At 37.4% G+C, this 24,726-nt stretch overlaps 1 protein-coding gene across 18 annotated transcripts in view; it reads right to left on the reverse strand.

The window, feature by feature from the left end:
- Positions 1-24,726, reverse strand: part of ADGRL3 (adhesion G protein-coupled receptor L3) — a 442,010-nt gene that overhangs the window by 146,852 nt on the left and 270,432 nt on the right. For 9 of the 18 annotated variants that reach the window (XM_069458531.1, XM_069458533.1, XM_069458529.1 and 6 more), the window contains 2 exons: positions 2,691-2,993; positions 498-601 (listed from right to left, as the gene is read on the reverse strand). In XM_069458531.1, the coding sequence (XP_069314632.1) occupies positions 498-601; positions 2,691-2,993 (407 nt within the window). The remainder of the gene's footprint in view (positions 1-497; positions 602-2,690; positions 2,994-24,726) is intronic. The other 9 variants (XM_069458535.1, XM_069458534.1, XM_069458542.1 and 6 more) reach the window with 1 other exon arrangement.

The following is a 24,726-nucleotide window of genomic DNA, read 5'->3' on the forward strand; positions in this document are numbered from 1 at the left end:
ACATATTGCAACCAAATAAGCCCTGCAAATTTGAGTCTGCAAGATTCTGTCACACATGTGTATACTTTCAGCACTGATAAATGATGAGGTTACAGAACATTTATCAAATGGCTTAAGATTCCAAAAGTAGACTTTTTCTATTGTAATTACTATTTCCACAGGAAACTCCATCTGCATGTATTCTGGAAGATTTTGCTTGCTTGATTCATAATGCCTCTTGGACTTTTATAACTGTAGTTCACAATACCACAGAAATTTTATTAATAATAAAATTATTATAAGCAATACTGCCTGGCTTAGAGGAAGTTCATGGATTTGCACTTCAGAAACAACAAAATTCTAGAATTAGCTCATAGCATGTTAGAGGTTGTCATTAAATCTGAAATTAAATTTAAATGGGAGAAGTTTTCTACATTAATTTTTTAAGAAGTCTTGACGGTTTTGTTTTCAACAGTTATAATCAACAACAGAGAATACAGTGTTGGCAGACTTCTTACCTTCTGCGTTATGTGATTGACCCAAGGAGAAGAACAGTTGCTGAGATCTGGTCCTTGGGGATCCCAGATTCCATCAGGAGCAAGGCACAGATAAGTTGATACACCTATGATAATGCAAGAAATATGTCTGTTTCTTTTCCTTAGAATGAATTCAAATCCATGTCATGTTTAAATATGAGCAAAAGTAAAAATGAGTTCATTAAATTGATTCACTGTCTATTAAAACACCAGATACACTACCTGGCAAGGAGTTGGCACTGGAGAAGTACAGTACAACAAACAAAAACATACATTATTTTTAAAGCACTTGCTGGCTGCTACGCTGGGCACAGAGAATATTTTCATGAATTAGATCCATGTGGTACCTGCCTCCATGGAGCTCAGTACTTGAGTTTTGAGGCAAGGCAGCAGTGGAGTCTTACAGGGATCAGTGTGCCGGTTTCTCAGGAAAATGAGGTAGGAAAGGACATTCCAGGTTTAGGAAAAACGTGCTGTCTTTGGGAAACTTCATGTTTTTTGAGCTGGGGTCTACTGGATGGGCGAGTTGCATTTGATGAAACTGGAAAGGTAGGTAAAGCCAAACCATAAACTTCCCTGTCTATCATCTGCGGGTGCTGGGAAGTCAATGGAGAACAATAAACAGAGAGAGAAATAGATTTGGATTTTGGAAAGCGAACTCTGGCAGCAGTATGGAGGGTGGATTAATTGGAAGGAGTGACGTGGAGGTGGTAAGAAAGCTACTGCCATAATTCAAGTGACAGCCCACGAGGTCCTGGCCAAACGTACAAAAGAATGGACAGGGAAGGGTAAAAATGAGACAGGTCAGTGATCTGCGAGGGCCTCAGAAGGTTTCCTTTAAATCTCTGTCCCAGTTTTCACAGAAGAATAATGACTGATTTCTGTAGTGCAGAGAGCTTTCCAATGTACAGTTTCAGTGATCTTCACAACAAATGTCTGAAGTAGGGGGGCTGCTGTTATTTCTCTTTTACAGATGAAGAAACTGAGGCCCAGACCTAAAGGGACAGGGCTGAGAAGGAAGGAGAACTCAAACTGTTTTCTGATTCCAGTATCACAGAAAACTTTAGAAACAAATATTCTCCTTCCTTTTTATAAAGGAAGATTTCTGAATATTTCAGCAAAATATTTGCTGGAAAACAAATTAAATGTGCACCTTTGTAAAAATCAAGATTCCCTCTGGTCTTCCCACTGCTTCATATACCATGGAATTTGGAATGATATATCCATACTTGAACTTTTCTGAGAAAAACATTCTTCCTTAAAGTAACCAAATCAACAGTAACCAAAGACAAAGTCCCTGAGAATGCTAGTATAGTGACATCTATTGTGTATTTCTTTCATTTACACATTTTAGGGAATAATACAAATTTCAGTGTGTTGAGCACTAGTTTATGAATATCAATGTATGTAACAATAAGAAAATCAGCATATTTTCATATTACACATGGTAAATAATAATGCGTTGACCATTTGAGGATACTGTGAATCATATCAGTAATAAAATGGGCAACGAAATATTTAGTTCTTAACTATCTCATAGAGAAAACAATGCAGGATTGCTCTCTATAGTGGAGGCATGAGTGTGTAAGACTAACTCCTGCAGCAGGTTTCTGACAATGTTAAGAGCCTTTGACCTTTAAAGGACAACTACAATGACTGGTAAAAAAAAAAAAAACAAATAGTCAAACTTTTTCTTTTTTGTTAAATTTTCTATGATCATCTTCCAATATAGAAGTCCTCGACCTCATTTTCTTCAATCAATATCTGACAGCTGGTGACAAGTATGAAACTAATTCCCAGTAATCAATGATTACTCCAGGCTGCTACACAGAAAAGCTGACTGGAGTAGCCAGAACATCTACGGCTTAACTATAACTTGACCCAGAGACCTCACACGATGGGTGAAAACTACTGATCTCACATGTATTGCCGCCAAATTCTCACCTGTGAGGTCTTCAGGTTGCATTTTCAAACTCTGGAAAATGCATGGCCTTAAATGGTAATTCAGCCAAGTTCAGAATCCAATCCAATGTGAAGTAACAAACTATTAAATATGCAGTACTACCTACTTCCCCTGACAAAAAAAAAAAAGAAAGAAAGAAAAAGAAAAGAACACTAGAAAATCAAGCCAAGGTAACAAAATACTTTCAGCTTAGCTCTTTCGGACAGACTTACCAATAGTTCCTGCAGGGCACGGCTGCTTTGCTATCTGTCCTTGACGGGTCTTAAACCACATGATTTCTCGGGCTTCCACAGCCTCACAGCTCTCTTCGAGCGCGGGGATCTGGGACGATGCTGACGGAAGGTGTGTGGTCATGTCATCAAGCACCTCGACAGCTGGAGATGGGGTGCTGGTGCTCCGGTTTCTTCTTCCTGACACTGAGGGGGTCGTACTCCTTCCTGGGCTCCAAGCTGTGGTCCGGAGGGTGGTACTGGTGGCCGTGCTTCCCATGCCAAGAGGTCCTGTGGTAGAGATTTCTGAAATAAAATTCAAAGAAAACACCTACATTGCCTGTTCACAGTAGGACCTCGAGATGTCCTCCCATTTAGAACCATTTCTATTGGACATTTCAAAGGAGCCTTAGAGCTCTGGAAGTCCTTGACCTCATTTTCATTTTAAACGTGGCAAAAATAAGCTAATACCCAGATATCAGAGTGTCACTTGAGTACAAAAAGCCATTTGACCACTGCCAAACATGTTTTTTTTTTTTTTTTTTTTTTTTTTTTTTATGGTTATTCTCAACTCAAATCCCAGAAAACAAAATTACAGCACACGTCAACTCTTCAGTAAGCTTCTTAATGCTCTCAGCCTTTCTGAAAATTAGAGGATTAAAACTTTAAGCCTTCTCCTTAGAATTATCAAACTTGGTATAGAAAGGAAAAGAGCTATATAAAATACTCTTTTCACATTTAATAAACATGAATTTCTAAATATGCAGCAAATAGGGGATAGGTAAAAAAAGAAGAAAGAAGAAACAGAAATTAAAGTGCTCACAAGCTGAAAAATAAAGAACAATTCTGAGTACAGTTTCCGTAATGTAAATCAGAGTAGCTTTGTGATCTACCTTGATGCTCTTAGAACTAACCAACCTTAATAAAATTTTCAAACTTGACATTTACCAATGTAAAGTTTAAGTAGTTTCCAAGTACTTATATCCCTAAATTATTTTTAACAAGATTTTTAAAATGGGAAAATGTATTCCAAGTTCCAAATAGAAGTATTTAGGTTCCTTGACCAGATATTAACAGGTAATTGAACCTATAATATATACAAGGAATATTCTAAAAACATTATGGAAATAATCACTGCAGAGAATCATCTTTCTGTGAAAACATATTCATTTTCTCATCATGGGAATGCAAGAGTATACCAGTCCTCCACATACATAGCTGTTAGATTAGAAACTAGTCTTAACTTCCCTAACTGGTGACAAACTTTAGGGGCAATGACTCTAGCCTGAGTCAAGATAACTCAGGTTTAAGGAGCTGTAGGGAGTCCGTGATGAGCCTTGAGCTGTTTGTTATTCATTGTCTATTTCCTTTAACATACCATCAACTCTCTGTTGGCCCAGTAGAGGTCCCAAATTCATCATGGTGTATTTGGTGTATATAAAGCTTCCAAGAAACAGGCTAGAGATACTAGGAGGCGGCGATGTTAATTTTTGAACATTTAATCATTGAAATTGTAGCATTTCCTGAAGTAATGCTATTTGTTATTTGTCTTCTTGCTCTTTCTTTTGTTTTCCCTCTCTCTCTCTTCTCAGCTTTCCTCCTCTTTCTCTCAAGATTCCTTTGTTTGTGAACAGTAATGTTCATAACTACATCTACTGAAAGTTCATACACAAAGGTAAAGTATCTTTTTCTTTCACATATACTATATCCCCCAACTTGCCAAGTCCTGTTGACTGTATCTCATTCCTCTATTTGAAATCCATGTAATTTTTTTTCTTTCTCTCCCCAATGACTATTCAGCTCACCATCATCAATGGATGACTACAACAGCCTTCTAACCCTTTTGCTAAAGAAAACAATACCAGAGCAAAAGGATGAAATGGTTATTTCAGTATTTATTTTTGCAAAATAAACACTCAAGATTCATAAAATAAAATTATTGACACTAAATATTTAACATGATTCTGGCATAAAATTTAACAACATATTTCAAAATATTAAGTGAGATTCAATGCTTAAAATTATAAGCAGTAAATATATATTATTTGCATATGAAACCAATGAAATGTTTCAAAAATATTACATAAAGTTAAGAATATTGATAATTACATGAAAATTAAATATTTAACACCATCAAGTATTAACTTTAAAAAAAAGTGTGTCAATGGATGTCGCTGCTGGGATGTAAGAACATTTTATGCAAGCTTTTCCAGCTGACAGAAAAATCCTTTTTGACTTCATACTATTTGAGGGATGCCATAGTTTGCATGTGTCCCTCAAAGTTCATGGGTTAGGTACTTAATCCCCAATGCAACAGTGTTGAGAGGTGGGACCTTTAAGAGGTGATTAGGTCATGAGGGCTCTGTCCTCATGAATGGACTAATGCTGTTATTGTGGGAGTGGGTTAGTTATTGTGGGAGTGAGTTCCTGATAAGAGGATGAGTTCAGTCCCCTTGACCCACGCTCTCATGTGTTCTCTTGTCCTCTGTCTTCTGCCATGGGATGACACAGCAAGTAGGCCCTTGCCAGATGTGGACCCCTTGACCTTGACCTTCCCAGCCTACAAAACTGTAAGAAACAAATCTCTGTTCTCTATAAACTACCCATCTCAGGTATGCTGTTATAACAGCAGAAAAAAGACCAAGTCAGGGAGTTGTAAGGCAATAGTTAAAAGCTAACTTCAAATATTTTCTCTGATTCCTTCAATTTAAATAATGCCAGCTCTCATTTGTACTTTTGAAGGAACCATTCTGAGTAATTTTTAATTTTTTGACAGGTACTATAATCTTTTCATTGATAATGAGCTATAGTTTTTGTTTCAAACAAAGCATTGCTAGTTCTTCTTTGTCTCCTTTAGTTTGATCATGTAAAAATGGAGACTCACAGCAGTTACCTGTTATTAGTCAAATAATCTCATGCTCAAATTAACTTGTTCAGGAAGCCTCTGAACTATAGTATAAATTAATTTTAAAATAGAGGCTCTGCTTTTCAATTGTCTTCTTCCTCTTAATCAGAATTACGTTGGTACTAAAGAACACTTTCTAAACGAATGCACCTTTCTTCAGTTAGATATTTTAATTAGCATATAACTCTGGGAGAAGAAAAGATTTGTTCAGCAGTCATTTTTTGCTATGGCAAAATACATATTCACACATGTGGTCATCAGTTTCTCCAGCATATTGTCTCAATTGCACAAATCATACACAAGGGGCAATGGTACACTACGGCAAGATTTTTGCTTGCTGTGCCTCCCGACTTACCAATTTTGAATACATTTACATTTTTGTGTAGATTTAATATATGTATTATTGTGTTCTATTTAAGTGATCCTGATTTCAATTTTTAAAGATGATAGTATCACACCAATATGTATTGAACAATAGCATCAGGACCACATATTGGAAAGAAATGGTCTTTATTTTTTTCTAAAACTACCCTATTCAAACCATTCTCTACCTTTTTCTAGAGGTACCTCTTAAGGTGTAAATTAGAATATGTTAGTTTACTGATTATTAATCCTTAAATGGTTTCTGTCTGCTCACTACACAAAAGCTGAACTTTTCTTCATGCCCAGAGCCCTTCATGAGTTTATCGCTCCAGCTCATTTACAATGCTTCCTCATCGTTCCTCTTTAAACCATACAAAGCTTCCAGTAATTCCCCAGGCTGCACCCTCCCCTTTCTGCTCTGGGGCCTTTGCACATGCTGCAATGTGTTCTGCTCCCATTGTGACCTCGCTAACTCCTGCTTGTCCTTTGAGGCTTAGTTTAGAGGCCACCTCCCACAAGGAGCCTTTCCAAAGTCGCCAAGACTGGATTATATAGTAATAGGTGTTTTGTTAAGATCATTTCCCCAGTTTTTAGCATTGTGCCTGACTGGGAATAAATAAGCTCTGAATCAAGATAGATGAATATCAAGATAGGTCAAGGAAGCAGTGGAGGGTACGGTATCACAAAAAAAGGAAAGCATCACAAAAGAAGGGAAAAGATACATAGAGGAAAACAGCAAACGAGGTGGTTAAGAGTTCCTACAGGCAATAGACTGGAAAATTTATTTTATCAATGCATTTTTTTATCATTAAGAAAACCACTAGGCAATTCAAAGAGGAAATAAGCAGGAAGAATAAAAAGCTCCCGGCTCCCTCAAAATGACCGTATCTCAGAGCAATCATATTTAAAGTGAATATACTCTCATGAAGCAATAACAATGATGAAAGAGATTTTTAAAAAGTTCAATTTGTTATGAAATACACTGAAAGGACTTAGTTTAATGCAGACATACTAATGTTAAGGATCAATATAGAACTTACTTCCTTGGAACTGAGCCACAGAGAAATGTGTACAAGCAGAGTGATACCATTCTGTTTGACTTTAAGCAGAATAAAAGTCCATTTTAAAAGCTGTCCCTGATCCCCCATCCCCTCCTTTCCACTTACTGCTATGTAAGACTCCCAAGGCTTCTGCTCAATGCCAACTTTTGGCAGAATAAGTACCAGTGATATACATCCTGTCACCAGTGCCCAAGAAAAAACTCTTTTTATTGCCAGACACTGGGGGAAAAACAAAATCTAGATTCACTCAATAGTCATTGATTGGCAAAGTTCCAGCCCGTATCATATGCTAGAAAGAGTTTGTATTTATATTCCAGCAACAGAGAAGCGATGTGACACTTTTTCAGTGTATACTGTTATTGAATCTTACCTGATGACATAGCTAACTTAATAAAACTATGTGTTATTAAGTGTCTCATGTGACTGTATATCAGAGATTATTGTCTAAAAGAAATTAAGTTTGAGTGACTATTTACATATAATATTGTATCAAAATTATGCAATTTTACTTATAATTTTGTCACTGTTTTTGTGCTCAGTGTGCTTATACTGATTTTCATAAAAATAAACAAAACTTTATCTTAACATTTCCCCCTCAGAACCTAATTTCCAAAAGAAAATTTTAATTCTCCTGTCCCCTGAAATTTGCTGTCTGTAGCTTATTTCATTCTTATGATTTGATTTATTTTGATTAAATTTTTCCCTTCAGCCTGCCTCGAAAAGAATAAATATTATTTTGAATGTTATTGCCGGTTATGGTATGTGGACTATACTAATAGAAAACAGTAAAAGTAACCAACACTTGTGAAGTGCTTTACATTTTGCAATATGTTTTATCTCTATTATCTTATTTAATTCTGACCAAAATGTGTAACCATTACTACTGATTCCTAATTTTAAAAATGAGAGGCCGGGCGGGGTGGCTCACGCCTGTAATCCTAGCACTCTGGGAGGCCGAGGCGGGACAATGGATCGCTTTAGCTCAGGACTGGCTGTTGTTTAAACCAGCCAGTCTCTGGTACTTTGTTATGGCAGCCCTAGCAAACTAATAAATATATCACCATTTTTAAAAACCTACATTCATGTATATGCATGCTCGCGCACGCGCGCGTGTGTGTGTGTGTGTGTGTGTGTGTGTAGTTCTCTGCAATTTTATCTCATGAATAGATTTGTGTAACTACCTCCATAGTCAGGTTACAGAACTGTTCCATCACTGTAAAAGGACTGCCTTGTGCTACCTCTTTGTATTTATACCCTCTACTCACCCCCACCCCTATCTTCTGGCAACCATTAATCTAGCCCTCATCTCTATAGTTTCATCATTTAAATGATACTATATACATGATATCATAGAGCATGAAACCTTTTGAGACTGACTTTTGTTTACTAAGCTTAATGCTCTCCAGGCTCACCCCGGTTGTTGCTTGTGTCAATAGTTAAATCGTCTCCCTGCATCATCCATGAATTCCTATCATCTTTCACCTTGCAGCTGGACTAATACTTGAAAATTGCAAATCTGGTGTTGTCGCTTATCAATTTGAAATCCTTAAACATGCTGTAAAATGCCCTCCAATCCACGCCCTGCCAACCTCTCAAACCTCCACTGGAGTCTCCTTGCTTTTGCTCTCTCCCTTCTAATCATCTTGCATTTATTTCCTGCATCCTTAAAAGGCCCTTTCTCATCTTCAATGCTGTGACTGTTTCTTTCGCAAACACTCTTTTCTCAATTAACTTTTCTTTCCTCCCTGTCCCCACTTCCTTCACTGAGCTAAATCTCTAATTCTTTGGCTATTTGTCATTTGTAGTGACTGTAAGCAGAAAATGGGAAAGAAGAATGAAATTGTCATTTTGGACTACTCATATTTGTATCTAATATATGGTTGTTTTTAGGATATTAATTCAGAAAAAAGAATCCAAGATTTCATAATTGCTAGAAGGTGCTCATACTTTGCGCCACTAGCCAGGCAGAGCCATTCATTCGAAGGGAAAGAAACAGATATGTGTGAGTAACAGTTCCTGTATTTTCCAGCTGTGAAACTTTGGGCAAATCACTAAACTGGGATAAGTATTGTTTCCATTAAAAACTTGGGTAAAACAGACTTATGAATAGTAATGTAATATTGTGTATCCAGTATAGATCCTGGGACATAATAAGTGCTTATTAAAGAGGTTATATACTTGTGAATATTCATATGAGATATGCAAGTAATGCAAACATCAAAGATAGGTTTATTTCCCCATCAAATAACTTATTTGACTATGTACTGCCCACATCTCCCCCAATTATGCATTATGAGTACAATTTATATAAAACAGAAATTCTGATATCTCCTATAGAAGTACAAGGTACACTAGCAATCTGATAGAACACAGTATTATCAGTCATCGCACATATAGCAAATACTGGAGAATATGTCTTACAGTACAAATCTAACAGATGAAAAGAGTTCTGGTTATTTGTAGACCTTAAAAAAATAAAAATGGATAAAAGATTTAACATAACCATAAAACTTTTATTCATCGATACTTATGCCACCTTGCTTAACAATACATCCCTTTAATATTATAATCTTTTTAGTATCACCCTCTCATCACTGAAATTAGTTTCCAACACTGTGTAGAAATTAAACTGGCTAGTATTAAAGGCAAAGGGAAACAGAGTTCAGTATCAAGAAATAAACATTCAGCCTACAGTTAAAGTAAACAAAGTTCTCCATAAAAATCTAGTAAGAAAATTTACTGTAAGTCAAATTTAATTTATCACAGACAGAGATTCAATACCTACTTTTATGTTATGTAATTCACAGTACCTTCAGTTATTATTATAGTTATTAGTCATTATTATTCCATTTGTTCTATTTACATAATCATATATTTTAAATGCAAAAGAATCTCCACCTATCCCTAGCAATGAACAAGAACCCAAGATGACCTTTCCATTCCCCAATCCTCTAACCTCCAAATAATGTGGACATTCTTTAATACAGAAAAAGAAACAGAAAGAGAAGTGAACCTGCAAACAGCAACAAAGTACAGGCCTATAGAAGAAAAGGCACAAATAAAGCTTGGCAACTTTCTGTGTTGGCATAAAACAGCACTCTGATGTCATTGCTAATATTCTACATAAATGAAAAAGTAGTGGTGACAGTCACCATGTGACAGTGCCCTATGGTCCCTTTTCCTTAGTTCTCTAAATGATATCAATAATATGTGTATTTTACGAGCAGACTTATCACATGGCTTATTAACCTTTTAATGGCCTATTAACCTTTTAATGAGTAGCCACATTCTTTAAATGAAAAAACAAAAACAAAGGAGAAAAAAGATAACTTGCCTATGGCAGATAGACTCTTCGATGGCTCCCATGATCCCCTCCTGCTGGTTTTCACACCTTTGTTTACGTCCCTCCCCTTGAATGTAGGTGGGACCCATACTTGCCTTTATCCCTTACAGAATATGGCTACGGAGATATGAGATTATGTGCACACGATTATATTACATCAAACTGTGACATCCAGCTTGCAAGAAGACCCTGCTTTCTGAAATGCCCATGGACAAAGCGATGAAACAAGGAGCCGGGACCAACAGCCAGCAAGAAACTGAACTCCTCAGTTTCACGGTCTGCAAGGAGCTGAAAGCTGCCAACAACCACATAAGCTTGGAAACACATTCTTCCCCAGTCAAGATTTTAGATGAGAATTCAGCCTAGAGTGCCTGTGATTGTAGCCGTGTAGGGGATCCAGCTAAGCTGTGCCTGAACTCCTGACCCACAGAATTTCTGAAATAATAAATGTGCATTGTTTTAAGCCACTAAGTTTGGGGTAGCATTGTTATTTCCAGTAAATAACACAAGCTTTAATTATTTTTCATAATAGTGAAAGTTTGTAAATTACATTTTAGAATTTGGGATACGATTTGGCTTCATATCTTTGTTCAGAGCAAGAATTCTCAACTCTGGTACTAACTTACATTTTAGGCCACAAAATTCTTTGTTGTGTGGGTATGGGTTTGAGGGGTCGTTTTGTGCACTGTAGGATATTTAGTAACATTCCTAGAATCTACCCACTGGATGCCAGTAGCATTCAACACCCCCTAGTTGTGACAAAAAATATCCCTAGAAATGGCCAGAAGTTCTTTGGGGAGCAAAATCACCCATGCTTGAGAACCAATGATTTAGAGGGATTTCTTCATTTGCCTCTAATCTCTGTTTGTTCAATGAGAGGGCTACTGCATGCTGATGATGGTTTTAGGATCTTTCAAATATGTAATAATCTAAACATGAAATGGCTGAATGGTTGCTTTTCAATTTGTGAAATGGCTCAAAGGCTGTAAATAAAAGGCAATTGGATGCCTTTCAAAACCGTGGATTATGTTTTTTCAGTTTCTAGTGATTCAATGCATCTAAGACACATTTGCACAAATCACACGTTAATATTTAAAAATTGGTTTTATTTTTCTGTTTTACTTAAGGACAACATGCATAACAACGTATCAGGAAACTAATGAAAAGCACAAAATACAAAGCAGCCCAACTGCATGCTTGAATTAGGTCAAGGAGGGGGAGGTGGTGAAAGATAGAGAAAGTGTGACAGCTTCATGCTTTTTAATTTCAGAGATTAGGCTACACAGGGTGAAATCTGCAAGCCTCTTGTTTGCCACATTGTATCTGTCTTCGAAAGATGTTCAAATGCCTCTAGTGTCCAGTTGCTTTCTGAGTGAGAAACCTGAGAATGAAACTTCCTGCTTCACTGCCACTCCATTCGATGATCACAAATTATTAGCTTTCACACAAGCATGCCTCATAGATGTGTTCTCAAGTTAAACATTTAAGAAGGAAATCAGGGAAAACAAACAAACCTGCTCTCTGAAACAAGTTTATATCTTCCCCTTCCCATTTATTATACAGTTGGATTCACATCATTAACATGCAAATCATACTGCACTACGGTGCATTTTAAACAAAGGACTGAAAGCAGGGCTTGTAATTTCCTTATTGGTTGATGAATAGATTTTTCCCTAAGAGGGCAAAATAAACTCTAGTCAGTTTATGTTCACACCTTTTGGGCAAACAAAAAAATTACTACTTTTCTCACCTTGCCCATGGACATTGCTTGTTACTCTGATTTTGGTACAAAAATATAAATGCTGTTATTACCAAGGAAAATTGGAAAAAAATCTTTTTTTTTTTTTTCCTGGAAGGTAAAATGTTTTATCTTGTCTGAGTTTCCACTATCTTCTTTTATTTAATAAGGTTAACACTGAGACTAGAAACTGACTTGAGGCTGAGTAAATAAATGTCTGATTGAAACCATGGGGCAAAGAAGTCTAAAATGAAATAATAAATACTCATGAATTAGTCCTATAAATTGTACATCCTTAGTGTCACTAGCACTTCCAAGTACTCGAGAATATAAACTATTATGGAAAGGGTGGGAAAATGAAAAACAATTTCAGAGACTCCTTAAAATAAAGAAAGGAAGACAGGCAAGGAGGCATCATTCTTTGCCTCCAAGAATTCAACACAACTAACAATGATCATTTCAGTCCTCTGTTCACCTTCCTTCTGTCATTCTCTAGCTGTCTATTCTCTATCTGTCTGTATCAGACCTTCAGTAAAAGGGCGTTTCCTTCCTCTATAGACTTATCATAACCACACCCCACACATACTCTGATCTAGCCAATAAGAACTCTTTGTAGTGTCCAAACAAACCAGGCTCTTTCAGACCTGGGCATACCTGTCACTTCTTCTGTGTGACACCATTTATTCATTGAGCAAATATTGAATGAACACCCAACCATGTGCCAGGCATTTATCTAGAAGCTAGAAATGCAGCAACAAATCAAACATGGAAAAACTCCTCTCTTCATACTGAGACAGACAAGAAAACAAATAAGTAAAATATTTGTATGTTAGATAGTAATATGTGCAAAGGAGGAAATTTTGAAATTCAGAGTGGTGATCAAGGCAGGTCCAACCGAAAGGTGACATTTGAAGGCAACGGGACAGTGAGCCATGAAGATAAATAGAGAAGATCCTTCTAGGAAGAGGAAACAGCAAGAGAAAGAAACATGCCTCTCCACCCTTCTTTCCTTAGCTATTTTTAAATAACAGATTTGTTGAGATATAATTCACATACCATATAATTCAGCTATTTAAAGTATACAGTTCATGCTTTTTAGTATAGTCATAGGAATGTGCATAAACCACCAAAATACATTTTAGAACATTTTCATCAACTGAGAAAGAAACCTCATACTCAACAGTAGTCACTCCTCTTGTTCCCCGACCTCCCACCTCTAGGAAACAACAAATCTACTTTCTATCTCTATAGATTTGTCTATTCTGGATGTTTCATATAAATGGAATCACACAACATATGGCCTTTTCATGACTGGCTTACTTCGCTTAGCATGATGCTTTCAAGGTTCATCCATGTTGTAGCATGAATCAGTATTTCATTCCTATTTATCATGGAATAATATTCCATTGATGAATATACCACATATGAATTATTCATTCATCTATTGATGAACATTTGGATGTTCTCTACTTTTTATCTATTATAGACTAATTCTGCTATGAACATTTGTGTAAACTTTTTTTATGTGGACATATGCTTAAATTTCTCTTGTTTACTACATTATATCTGTCTTCTAAAATGCCTCTAGTAAGGGAGAGGGAGAGGGAGAGAGAGAGAGAGAATTGCTGGATCATCTGGCAGCTCTATGTTTAACCATTTGAGGAACTAACAGATTGTTTTCCAAACCCGCTTTACCATTTAACAATCCCACAAGCAGTGTGTAAGTATTTTAATTTCTCCATATCCTGGTCAACACTTAAAATTACTTGTCTTTTTGCTTACAGCTTGCCTAGTGATCATGAAGTAGAACCACATTATAGTTTGAATTTATATTTCTCTGATGGTTAATAATGTTGATCATCATTACATGTCCTTATCAGTCATTATGTATCTCTGGAGAGATGTCTATTCAGATCCTTTGCCTATTTTTTAATTGAGTCATTTGTATCCTTTTATTATACAGTTGTAAGAACTCTTTATATATTCTGAATATAAGCCCCTTATCAGATACACGATTTGTAAATAATTTCTCCAGTTTTGTCGATTATCTTTTCATTTTCTTGACAGTGTCTTTTAAGCACAAATGTTTTGCATTTTGATGAAGTCTAGTTTATCTTATTTTTCTGTTGTTCAGTATGTTTTTCAGGTCATATGTAAGCAACCACTGCCTAGTTCAAGGTCATGGAGATTTATTTCTATGTTTTCTTCTAATGGTTTTATAGTTTTAGCTCTTTCATTTAGGTTAATGATGCATTTTGAGTTAATTTTTGTGTATGGTATAATGTATGGGTCCAACTCTGTTCACTGTTATGTGGGTATCCAATTGTCTCAACACCGTTTCTTGAGAAGGTGACTATTCTTTCCCTCACTGAGTTGTCTTGTCTTTAACTTCTTATGTCTGGTGTGCACCTACTATCATCAACACAAGTTCCACTCACGCTGTTAACAATGATAAAACTGTGTTGTTTGAAATCTCAAATTGTTGCAATGAGTTTCCTAAGAACAGGAACTATGTTATTTTTTTCTTTCATTTTTAAATCTCTCAGTGCTTCCTATATAATAGGTACTTGGTGAATATTTGGCATGTTAAAGAATGACCTTTCAGCTGGATTTTGGATCCATTTACTAGTACTCTGATGACCAATAGTATAATAACATTGGCAGGCAGATTAATTTGGGTTGCAAAAGAAGGGTCTGAGAGAAGTGATTCATGGAAGCCAAAGGTAGCAAAGCTACAAAAGGAGACTGAGGTGATACTTTTCAATAGCTTGGAATGCCTTGCTAAGGACTTTCATTGTCTACTAAATTAGATATTAAAGAACACAGACTGGAATTCTGTTTCAGAAAGATTAATTTACCTATGGAATACAAAATAGAAGAGAAAAAAAAGAAAGGTTTAGTGGTTAGTATAATCAACCATAGAATTAAAACAAAACAGGGGTCACAATGGTACTGGTAACGGAAAAGGTGGCATGCATTTTTTTTAATAAAATGCATTCCTATTATTTGTTATAGAGATAGAGAAGTCAAACAGGGACCTAGAAATCTATAACGGGGGATCTGAGAAAGTCTGGGTAGGATTTATAGATCTGGTAACTATTCAAAGGTGTCATTAATAGATGTGGGAATAGGTGATGATAATAATGTGTGGGCGGGTCTTAGCTTTTAAAACTATCAGCACTGGAATTTAAGATTTCCTGAGATCTAGAGGGAAAGAAATGGTCAGAAAAAATGAAGGAAGCTACAGAATCTTGTTCATAGTCTTAATCACTGAATGACTTTCATATTTCTAGGATATTTAAAAAACAAATACATATTTTATTTATTGGCAAACAAAATACACATACACATTTCCCTGAGAAAGTATGTGATTTAGTTTACATTTCTTTTACTTGTGTATATCTAAAATATTAGCTAAGCTGGATTTTCTACAAAAAGCTAAGATTAAAACAGGATACCATAAAGTTATCAGCAAAAGAAACCAAAGCTATAAAGTAAATGACAACATATAAAGAATGGGGGAAAAAAGAAAAACATTACCCCATTATAACCCTTTCTCTTTATATTTCCACTTAAGGGAGTATATCACAATATTACAGAAGAAATCCACATATTTATATAAAGTGGTATATATCTGTGCTATCAGAGAGGAAATGAAAGGAATACAAATATGCATAGCTTGAGATGGCTTAAGTGACCTATAGATTTTTGCCACTGAAAGTGATAAATATATAAATTACACAGTTATATCTAAGAGTCTATACAAAATCTAAGAGGAAAAAATAAAAATGTACAAGACCTAACAATATGTGCCTAACTGTTACAACCATATAAAAACTGAGTAACAGGTATAGAACTGAAATAAAGCATAAACACTATCACCTGCTGAAAGGTAGAGTTTACATTTCTGGATTGAATTATATAGATTTGCTAATTAATAAATAGGAAAACATCCCCTGCTGTTATATTGGTCTATATGGTCTACTTTATTCTTTGATTTTTATCCCAAACTCTTCACTGAGAATTAAAAAAATGACTATATTTATAGATATAACTTTTTATTACTGTTCCGTCATCAAACACACAATGGTAACATTTTGATTACTTAACATTTCCCATAAAGATGAAAAGATATTAATTCACCTTTATCACGAAAGCAAAAATCTATTTTTCTTATCACGTACTCCAAATGTGTTTGGTAAAATTGTAAGATAGGACCAAAGAACTTGAAAAAGTAAGCAATACTGCTCCTCCTCAATGGACCAAGTTCAAACAGCAAAACAAGAGCTCTTTACTCATATTTTACCATAAACATTGGATAAATTTACTAGTTTAATGTACCACAAATCAAGTTGCATTTTATAGCCCCTACTTTAAAAGATATACATACAGTTTGATCTTAGACTTCACTAGTTCCTCCTTAAAAGCAACATTAAATTCATTTATTTGATAATTGTTTGGGGGAAAAATATATTCACTGCATCATTTTGGAAGGGCAATGCTAGTAACTACCAAAAACAATTACTTAGAGTTACCGCAGGGAATCGAAACAAGGTCTGTTTGACTCCTCAGGTGAATCTTCTCTACTCCTGGTGAAATTTGCTCTTGTTTCATTCCTTTCTTCCTTTCTAAATTCCTACTCTTAGCTTAGTCAACTGCCTTCTTACCTTCTCACAGGCTTGCCTTCTCCACCCTCCCCACCCCCAGCCCCCATCTCATTTCCCTTCCTACATTGTCTTCTTCCTCTTTAACTTTGAATTTTAATTCTTTAACTTACTATAGGGCATTGAGATGATTATCTGATGGTTCAGGACATGTTACCCCAAAATATGGCACCTTGACATTTGAGGAAACAGCAGAAGCAGGCCATAGAAACCAGGAAGAATTCTCCTTGCCCCTTCTTCGCTGAAGTGGGTCATAAAACTTAGCTGACCTCTTGAAAATAGATCATAAAACCCTCATTCCAGTAGTGGTCCTGCCCTATACCCAGAGGAGAGAAATGTCACACAGGTACACCAAGAAGAATCTAAACAAAAAGACTTGCTATAAGTAAATGTCCCACTCAGTTTATTACCATTAGATAATACTCCCTTTTGTCTATTCGTGTTTCTCCACAATTATTCGCTGCTTCATCAGACTTAGGATAGAATATACATAGTTTTCTCTGATCCTTTGGGTCTTCATTTCTAAAGGCTCTCATGTCATGTAAAACTTATGTAAAATAAATTTGTATGCTTTTCCCTTGGTAATTTGTCTTTTGTTATAGAGATCTCAGGCAGAAACATTGCTGTGAGTGAGAAATCTTTTCTCCTCCACAACCTTAAACACATCACATTTAGATGCAAATTTCTGTTTAGTTTAATCTAATCAGTAATGATGCAGATATTCCTCAGCATATCTGCTTATAAAGTAGATATGGGTGGCCAGGCCTGGTGGCTAATGCCTGTAATCCTAGTAGGCCAAGGTGGGAGGATTGCTTGAGGTCAGGAGTTCGAGACCTGCGGGAATGAGAGTGAGACCCCTCCATCTCTACTAAAAATAGAAAAAAAATTAGCCTGCTGTGGTGGCACGCTCCTGTAGTTCCAGCTACTTGGGAGGCTGAGGCAGGAGGATCCCCTGCCCCCAGGAGCTGGAGACTGCTGTGAGCTAGGCTTTTGCCGCAGCACTTTAGCCCAGGCGATAGAGTGAGACTGCCTCAAAAAAAAAAAAAAAAAAAAAAAAAAGATATGGGCTGATATCATAATTCTCTTTCTACTTTTTTTTTCTTTACTCAAGAAACAGAATTTGACGGCCAAACGCACAATTTTCCGTGTTGTAATAAAAAGAAGCTTGGAACAATTCATTATAATCCTTATAAAGTCTATGCATAATCTTCACTGCGCTTATAGTTGACTCTTAGGGAGTGCGGCCAAATGCCACGAGCTGCAAAAGAGCAAAGGAGCTTTTCTTTTTTCTTGTTTAATTTTGTTATTCAACAAGCACGTGGAGGATTGATCGATGTGACACTACCTTTAATCCCTAAAATAGAATTACAACAGACATGAGAAAATAACCTTCCCTCGAACAGGGCTTGAGGGTACACTCAGGGGAGAGATGCATTTTAGTTAACGCCAGGAAGTGAAAGGAGCCTTCAGCGGAAATACTGGCTGTATGAGGAGTTCCTTAATTATGAGGTTTCAGAAGGCATGCTGGAAAGCTTAGAGGCATTTTGAAATCTGAGTGTTCTCCTGCTGCGGAATTGATAGGAAAAAAGAGAATGAAGTGGCTTTGGGCCACTAGGAGCACCTGAGTTTCTCCTAACACAGAGAATACCTGTGCTGAGGACAGGCTGACTAGCTGCAGGAAAGACAAAGCTGATGTCATTAAAGACTATAGATGGTCCTGGGGAAATCCGCTGTGCTCCTGGAAACTTGTGCAAAGGATGTGGTCTGGAAGGACGTACTCCAATGAGCAGGGTATCTCATGCCACCACTAAGCCCATGTAAGTCAGTGAAGGACTGCGGCATTTCTCCTCTCTTCTCCTGCCCCTCTTCCAAACTCAGAAGAACACAGCTTGATTTGATGCATTTAACTTCTCATTTAAACCTAATAAGAAGGGATTCATGGGAGCTTAATAAATGCCCTAGAGTCTGAGGACAAAGCAGAGAAAGAAAGGCCAAGACACATAGGAAGCTACAGTTCCACTATGAAAGCCAAAGCAAGGCTGCATAAGTTTCTCAAGGACCAGCGAGAGTGCTGCCCTGGAAGCCCAAAGTGACTTTTTGCAGGAATGCATGATATCCACAGCAGAGGTGTACGGCTGGATTTCCAGGGCCATAAAGAGAAAATGGAAATGGTCATCCAGCTGGAAGAACATGCGTCATCCATTTTCACAGGAAGCACAGTCAAATGTTCCCAATGGGATAGTACAAAAATCCCATGAAATTGCTTATAATGTCATTCAGCTTTCAAAAATCTGCCCAAGCCAGAGATTCATCTTTATCCATGTTCCTATGGAAAAGCTAAGGCCGGCTTCCATCAAAACCTATCATATAAGACCTTTCCTGTCCTAACCTGTCCTCCCCGACTCCCCCTTCCTCCCACCCTACCCGTTCAGGAGCCAGAGGCGGTCTAGCAAACAAGAGTCAAGTGGAAGCACTGAGCGGGGAAACTGAGAGGACACCCATTAAGCACCTGCTTTGCGTGTCAAACCTGCCACCTACAGTACTAAAAAGAGGGGAAAGTTTTGAAAAGAAATTTACTTTAAATGAAGTTCAGAAATCTTACTGCCATATGGAAATGTACGTTGAGTTTCAATAATTGAATTATTTTTAGGACTAAAAGTGATATTTGTGGGACAAAGGCGGGGCTATATGGGCAGAGAAGGCATATGGCATGATGAGAATAAAGTGGTTTTATGATTGGCCTCGAAACCCTCCTTATTTAATGTGCTTATTTACAATCTCGTTGGTTATTTTAGTACATTGAAATGCTGAACCACAGCCTTCCAGATATATATGCTATTTTAGAAATCCTGTCCACATTACAACCCACAGCCTTCAAGCTGGTGGATAGGTAAAAGCCTAATTTTTTTTTCAAAGCTATCTAGATTGAGAGGATTTTTTTAAGTAACTTTTGTATGTGGGGCGGGGTGGGACGGGGGTTGTGGTGCAGATAGCTAAATGCTAACAGATACAATTGTTAATCAACCAAACATATCTCAGACATTTCTTTTGTCCAGGTAAAACTATGAAAACATTCATTTTACTCTTAAGACCAAATTTTTATTTCATAGTTTATGCTTAATTTAAACCAATCTCATTCAGTGAGAGACAAGTGAAACACTTAGATCATATTCATATGTAAATAACAGTGTCTACATTTCTACATTTTATCCTAACCCTAACAGGCTAAAAAAATCATTAGGTTCTGCATCATTAAATATTTGAGCCATTTTGGGTCAAAGTCACAAACGTGATAGTGTATGTCCCCCAAACAAAACAACAAAACACAATTGAATGAAACATTATATACTATATACTATGCTTTGGTTGATTGAATTTTCGTTCCACAACTTCACAATTTTACCAGTTTTCCCAAACTGTTTCTTTTATGTGTCTTCAGGGCTCTATTCAGAGAACTCTCTCAGTTCAGTAAATTTAACATTTTTTTTTCCCCTCAGTTGGTTCAGCACCAGATTCAAAAGAATATTGCCTGAAAATTCCATTATTTGCTCCAGTTTCTGCTAGTGACCTTAGCTTTATTTGTTGTCTCAGCAGTATAAAGTTATTCTAACCACAAATAGAAGGAATCATAGATCAAAATTCTGTCCTTCTAAAGCCAGCATTACTATAGTTTCTGCATGTGTTTTGGCAGTAAGTGACTGTCACAATAACATCTAAAAGCTTGGCTTTCTGGTGAGCTCAGTTAACATAAGTATCTGATACTTTGGGGCTTTGAAATGTTCAGAATCAAATGTAAGGCAGGGAAGAGCCAGGGTTTTATGCTCGACATGCCGATGTTTACTGAGGCTCATGAAAGGCTTTGTACACCGAGGAGAAAACTAGTTAGTTTGCCTTTTTGCTCTAACTGGGAGTTTGAATTCAATTGGGAAGCTGTTACTGACTTAGAGAAGTTATCTTTATAGATCAATTTTCAATATTTCCTGCCAATTCACTGATAAATTAGAATTAAGACATGGCAACCATTAATGAGTAAACTGATTTGAACAGAAGATCTAAACTAATTTTTATCAGTTTTTAAAAATAAGGACTTTTATTCAGTAACTGAATTTCCCAAGGACAAGCTACATGGTACAGTCCATTCCCATAACAACGTGGTATACACTACCTTCCACTTAAATATGTTCAAGTTATTTTCAAGACTTTGATGACAACCGAATGACTAGTCATATACAATGTACTCTATAAATGTTTGTCTTGGTAAGACTTCCTTTGTACTCTCTTGCAAAACTAGACATTAGAATAATCAATGCTGACTAAACCTTCATAAGGAGAATTGCAGTATAGAATTTCATTCCAACACCTGATTGAGCATAATTAAAATATCCTTTAAAAAGTCTACTTTGTTCTAAAACCATGCCAGACAAAAATTGATGTTTATGAAGCAATGCTTGTACGATTCCAGTCACTTCAAACTGTGCCCTCACGCTGGCAGTGAGTTTTGTGCCTTTTGTTGCCAATAATAAATTATTGCCTTGAAGTTACAAAATACCTAAATTTCTCCCACAACTAATATACTTGTAAGATGTCTTTCTGTTAAATCATGTTTTACTTTTTAAAAATTTTATTTATTTACTTATTTTGGACACAGGGTCTCATTCTCGTTCTGTTGCCAAGGCTGGAGTGCGGTGACGCGATCACAGCTCACTACAGCCTCCAACTCCTGGGCTCAAACCATCCTTCGGTCTCAGCTCCCGAGTAGGTAGGGCTACAGGCGCCCACCCCCACGCCTGGCTAATTTTTTTGTAGAGGCAGCATCTTGATATGTTGCCCAGACTGGTCTTGAATTCCTGGCCTCAAGTGATCCCAAAGTGCTAGGATTACTGGTGTAAGCCACTGTGCCCAGCCTGTGTTTTAAAAGAAGGTTATTTCATGTGTGCATGTGTGTGTGTTTGTGTGTATGCTGCTACCAAGATAAATGTCTACTTTATCACACTTTCCTAAAAAATGTACAGTGGAGTTAGTAAGAATGAATGCTGTGCAGATACAACGTGCAGAGGCACGTTTCCTTGTCAATAATGGATCCATCTATGTTAGTGAGTTCAGAATATCACGCACATCATAGACTGTCAGAATGGAAAAGGATCTTATTGGTTCCACGGGCACTTCTCAGGGAGAAGTCACACACTATTGAAGTGGTGAAACGGGACTGTCAACCCTTGTTTCTGAAATCACAGTCCTGTGTCTTTCACCTGTATCAGTTTCCCCAACCTACTAAATCAGAAACACTTTGGTGACAGGACCTAGAGAGCTGAGTTTAGTCTTATTTGAAATTAGCCCCTTCTGCTCCCCACTGAAAAACAAAACCCGAAGCACTTTGTTTGGATGCACTCCCAGAATAAGAACCACTGACCTCGCAGTGGCATTGAGTAATGCTTCTCAAAATAGCAAACACTGGAATCACCCGGAGAACTGGCTTCAACAGATTCCCCAGTCACCTCCCAATTGTTCTGACTTCAGCAGTCTGGGATAGAGCCCATGAATTTGTAGTTGTAACAAGCTCCCAGAGGAGGCCAATGCTGCGGGGCTAGGGATCACTGTCTAAATTGCAATGCTACAGAGAACAAGGCCACCATCAGGTGTAGAGACTTGGAGGAGAGGCGTCCTAATTCCCAAGGATGGTGGTGGCAGCAGCACTGGGACACATCACATCACACCAAGGAACATGTGTGAAGGGAGAACCCTAGGCCTTCCAGACCCATCCTATCACTGGTCCCCAACCTTCTCTTCTAAACTACATTTGACAATGCTAACAAACTACTCTAGGTAAAAAGTGGGTCAGACCAGCTAACACATTCCAATGCCTGTGCTTTGACTGATCTAGACTCTGGTCGTGGTTACAGCTCTGCCCCATAGTTTCCATCTGTGATGCAGAATGTATCTTGAGCAAAGTATCTTCCTCCCAATGTTCCTTTGAATATGACATTACCATACTGAAGCCAATGTGTTCTAGTTTTCCTGAGACTTTCCTAGTTTTAAAATGGAGAGACTTATGTCATGGTAACCCCCGAAGTCCTGGAGAATCCAAGGAGTTTGGTCACTCTCTCCCTTACCATTTTCTTATCAAAAAGGAGAGTCTAATTCCCCTCCCCTAGAAGTGGCCATCCTTAGTGACTGCCTTGTATTGTTAAAATGTTGCCAAAGTGATTCTACATGACTCTCAGGGCCAATTCAGAAAAGGCTGTGAGGCTTCTACTGTTTCCTTGGAATATTTGCTGTCCAGAAGCTTTAGTTTGGGATACTCCCTTTCAGAATGTAGAAGCCATGCTGAGAGAAGTCAATCCCAATTCCAAAATGGTGCTGTAAAGGCAAGCTGGCTTCACTCCTCCCCACAGAAAACCAAAATCAAATATATAGAGCAGAGATTTTCACCAGCAACAATCCAGAACTCCAATGTAAGCATGTGACAGTTTCCAGAGCCACAAAGAAGTAAAAAAACTCCAAGCACATGGTAAGAGAATCGGCCTTCCACATCTGCGATGCCCCTCCCCACAACTGCCCAGAACCAAACACACAGAAATCTCCTCTTAACTCAAGGTCACACTGGAAAAAGTGAAATTAAGCTGGTCAACCAAACGGAAAAGCTACATGTAGATATTCCAGTTGTCAGCTCTAGGTAGGGACGGCCTTCTAGTAACCAAGCCCCAGCAGTAGATATACATGTGAAGGAGCTTCCAGATGATTCTACCCCACTAATTCACCTCCAGTCTCCAAGTCTTCTCAGCTGAGGCCATAGACACGGTGGAGCAAAAACACACCATCCCCACTATGTCTTGGATGAACTACTGACCCCAGAATTCATGAGCAGAATAAAATGATAGTTTATGCTACTAAATTTGGGGTAATTATGCACCAGCATAATCACAACCCCATCTAATCCAAAAGATATCATCTTTGTCTCTATTGTGTCTTGGCTCTGTCAAGATTATTGCTGAAGCATGCTGCTTCTGGGTTGAATTTAATCTCCCACCGTATTGATTCCTTGATTTAATGCAACCCTCCGGTCTTTCAGAATTATTTTCTAAACAATAATTTATGAGCGCTAACCATTCATCAGGCATTAGCCTAAATCAATACCTATATTATTTCATTTAATTCACAACAACCTGTGAAACTATTATCCCCATTTCCAAGATGCCCAAGTTCACATCTTGTAAGCCCTGGATTCAAATTAAAAAACATAACCTGATTCCAAAGCCCTTGCTTTTAACCATCATGCTCTTGCACTCTTGCGCTCAAATTTCAGTGGTTCTTTCCTGGTCATGCTGAAGCCGGCTTTCTTAATTAGAACTATGCTTTATTTTTAAAACACGAGGACACAACTGCCCTGCTACACCCACCCTATTTCAAAATTGTCTTTAGGCACAAAGCAGCATCCTACATCTTCACTATACTTGGACATAGATTTTAATATTTCATATGTATAAATACTTTTCAGTTTGACACAAAATGATGAGTGACTTAACAGTAATATTTTTTTGGCAGCATGGCTTAGGAAAGAAAGCAAAGACTTAAGGATTACACCGGACATGGTTCATAGCCTGGCTCTATCCATTTCTATTGCTGGTTACTTTACACTTGCTGGGACTCGGTTTTCTTATTTGTAATAAAAGGATGATAATAATAATAGCAATCTCATAATATGATGATGATCATTAAATGAGAAGGTATAAAGTACCCAGAAAAGTAATTGCCACATGACAGGCACTCTCGAGACAGCTATTAATAACATTAAGAAGCTCTGAGAGATGACTGCACTGGGATGGGGCATTTCACTGACAACTCTCAGGCATAGCACCCAGGGGAAGGACCGCAGATGGAGTAGAGTGGATGAGAAGATTTGTATGATGCTGGCAGCAACGAAGGGGCCCAGATACTGGCATCGGCACGCTGTATTGATGCCAACAT

This window comes from Eulemur rufifrons, chromosome 24 (assembly GCF_041146395.1).
Source record: "Eulemur rufifrons isolate Redbay chromosome 24, OSU_ERuf_1, whole genome shotgun sequence".
NCBI lineage: Eukaryota > Metazoa > Chordata > Mammalia > Primates > Lemuridae > Eulemur > Eulemur rufifrons.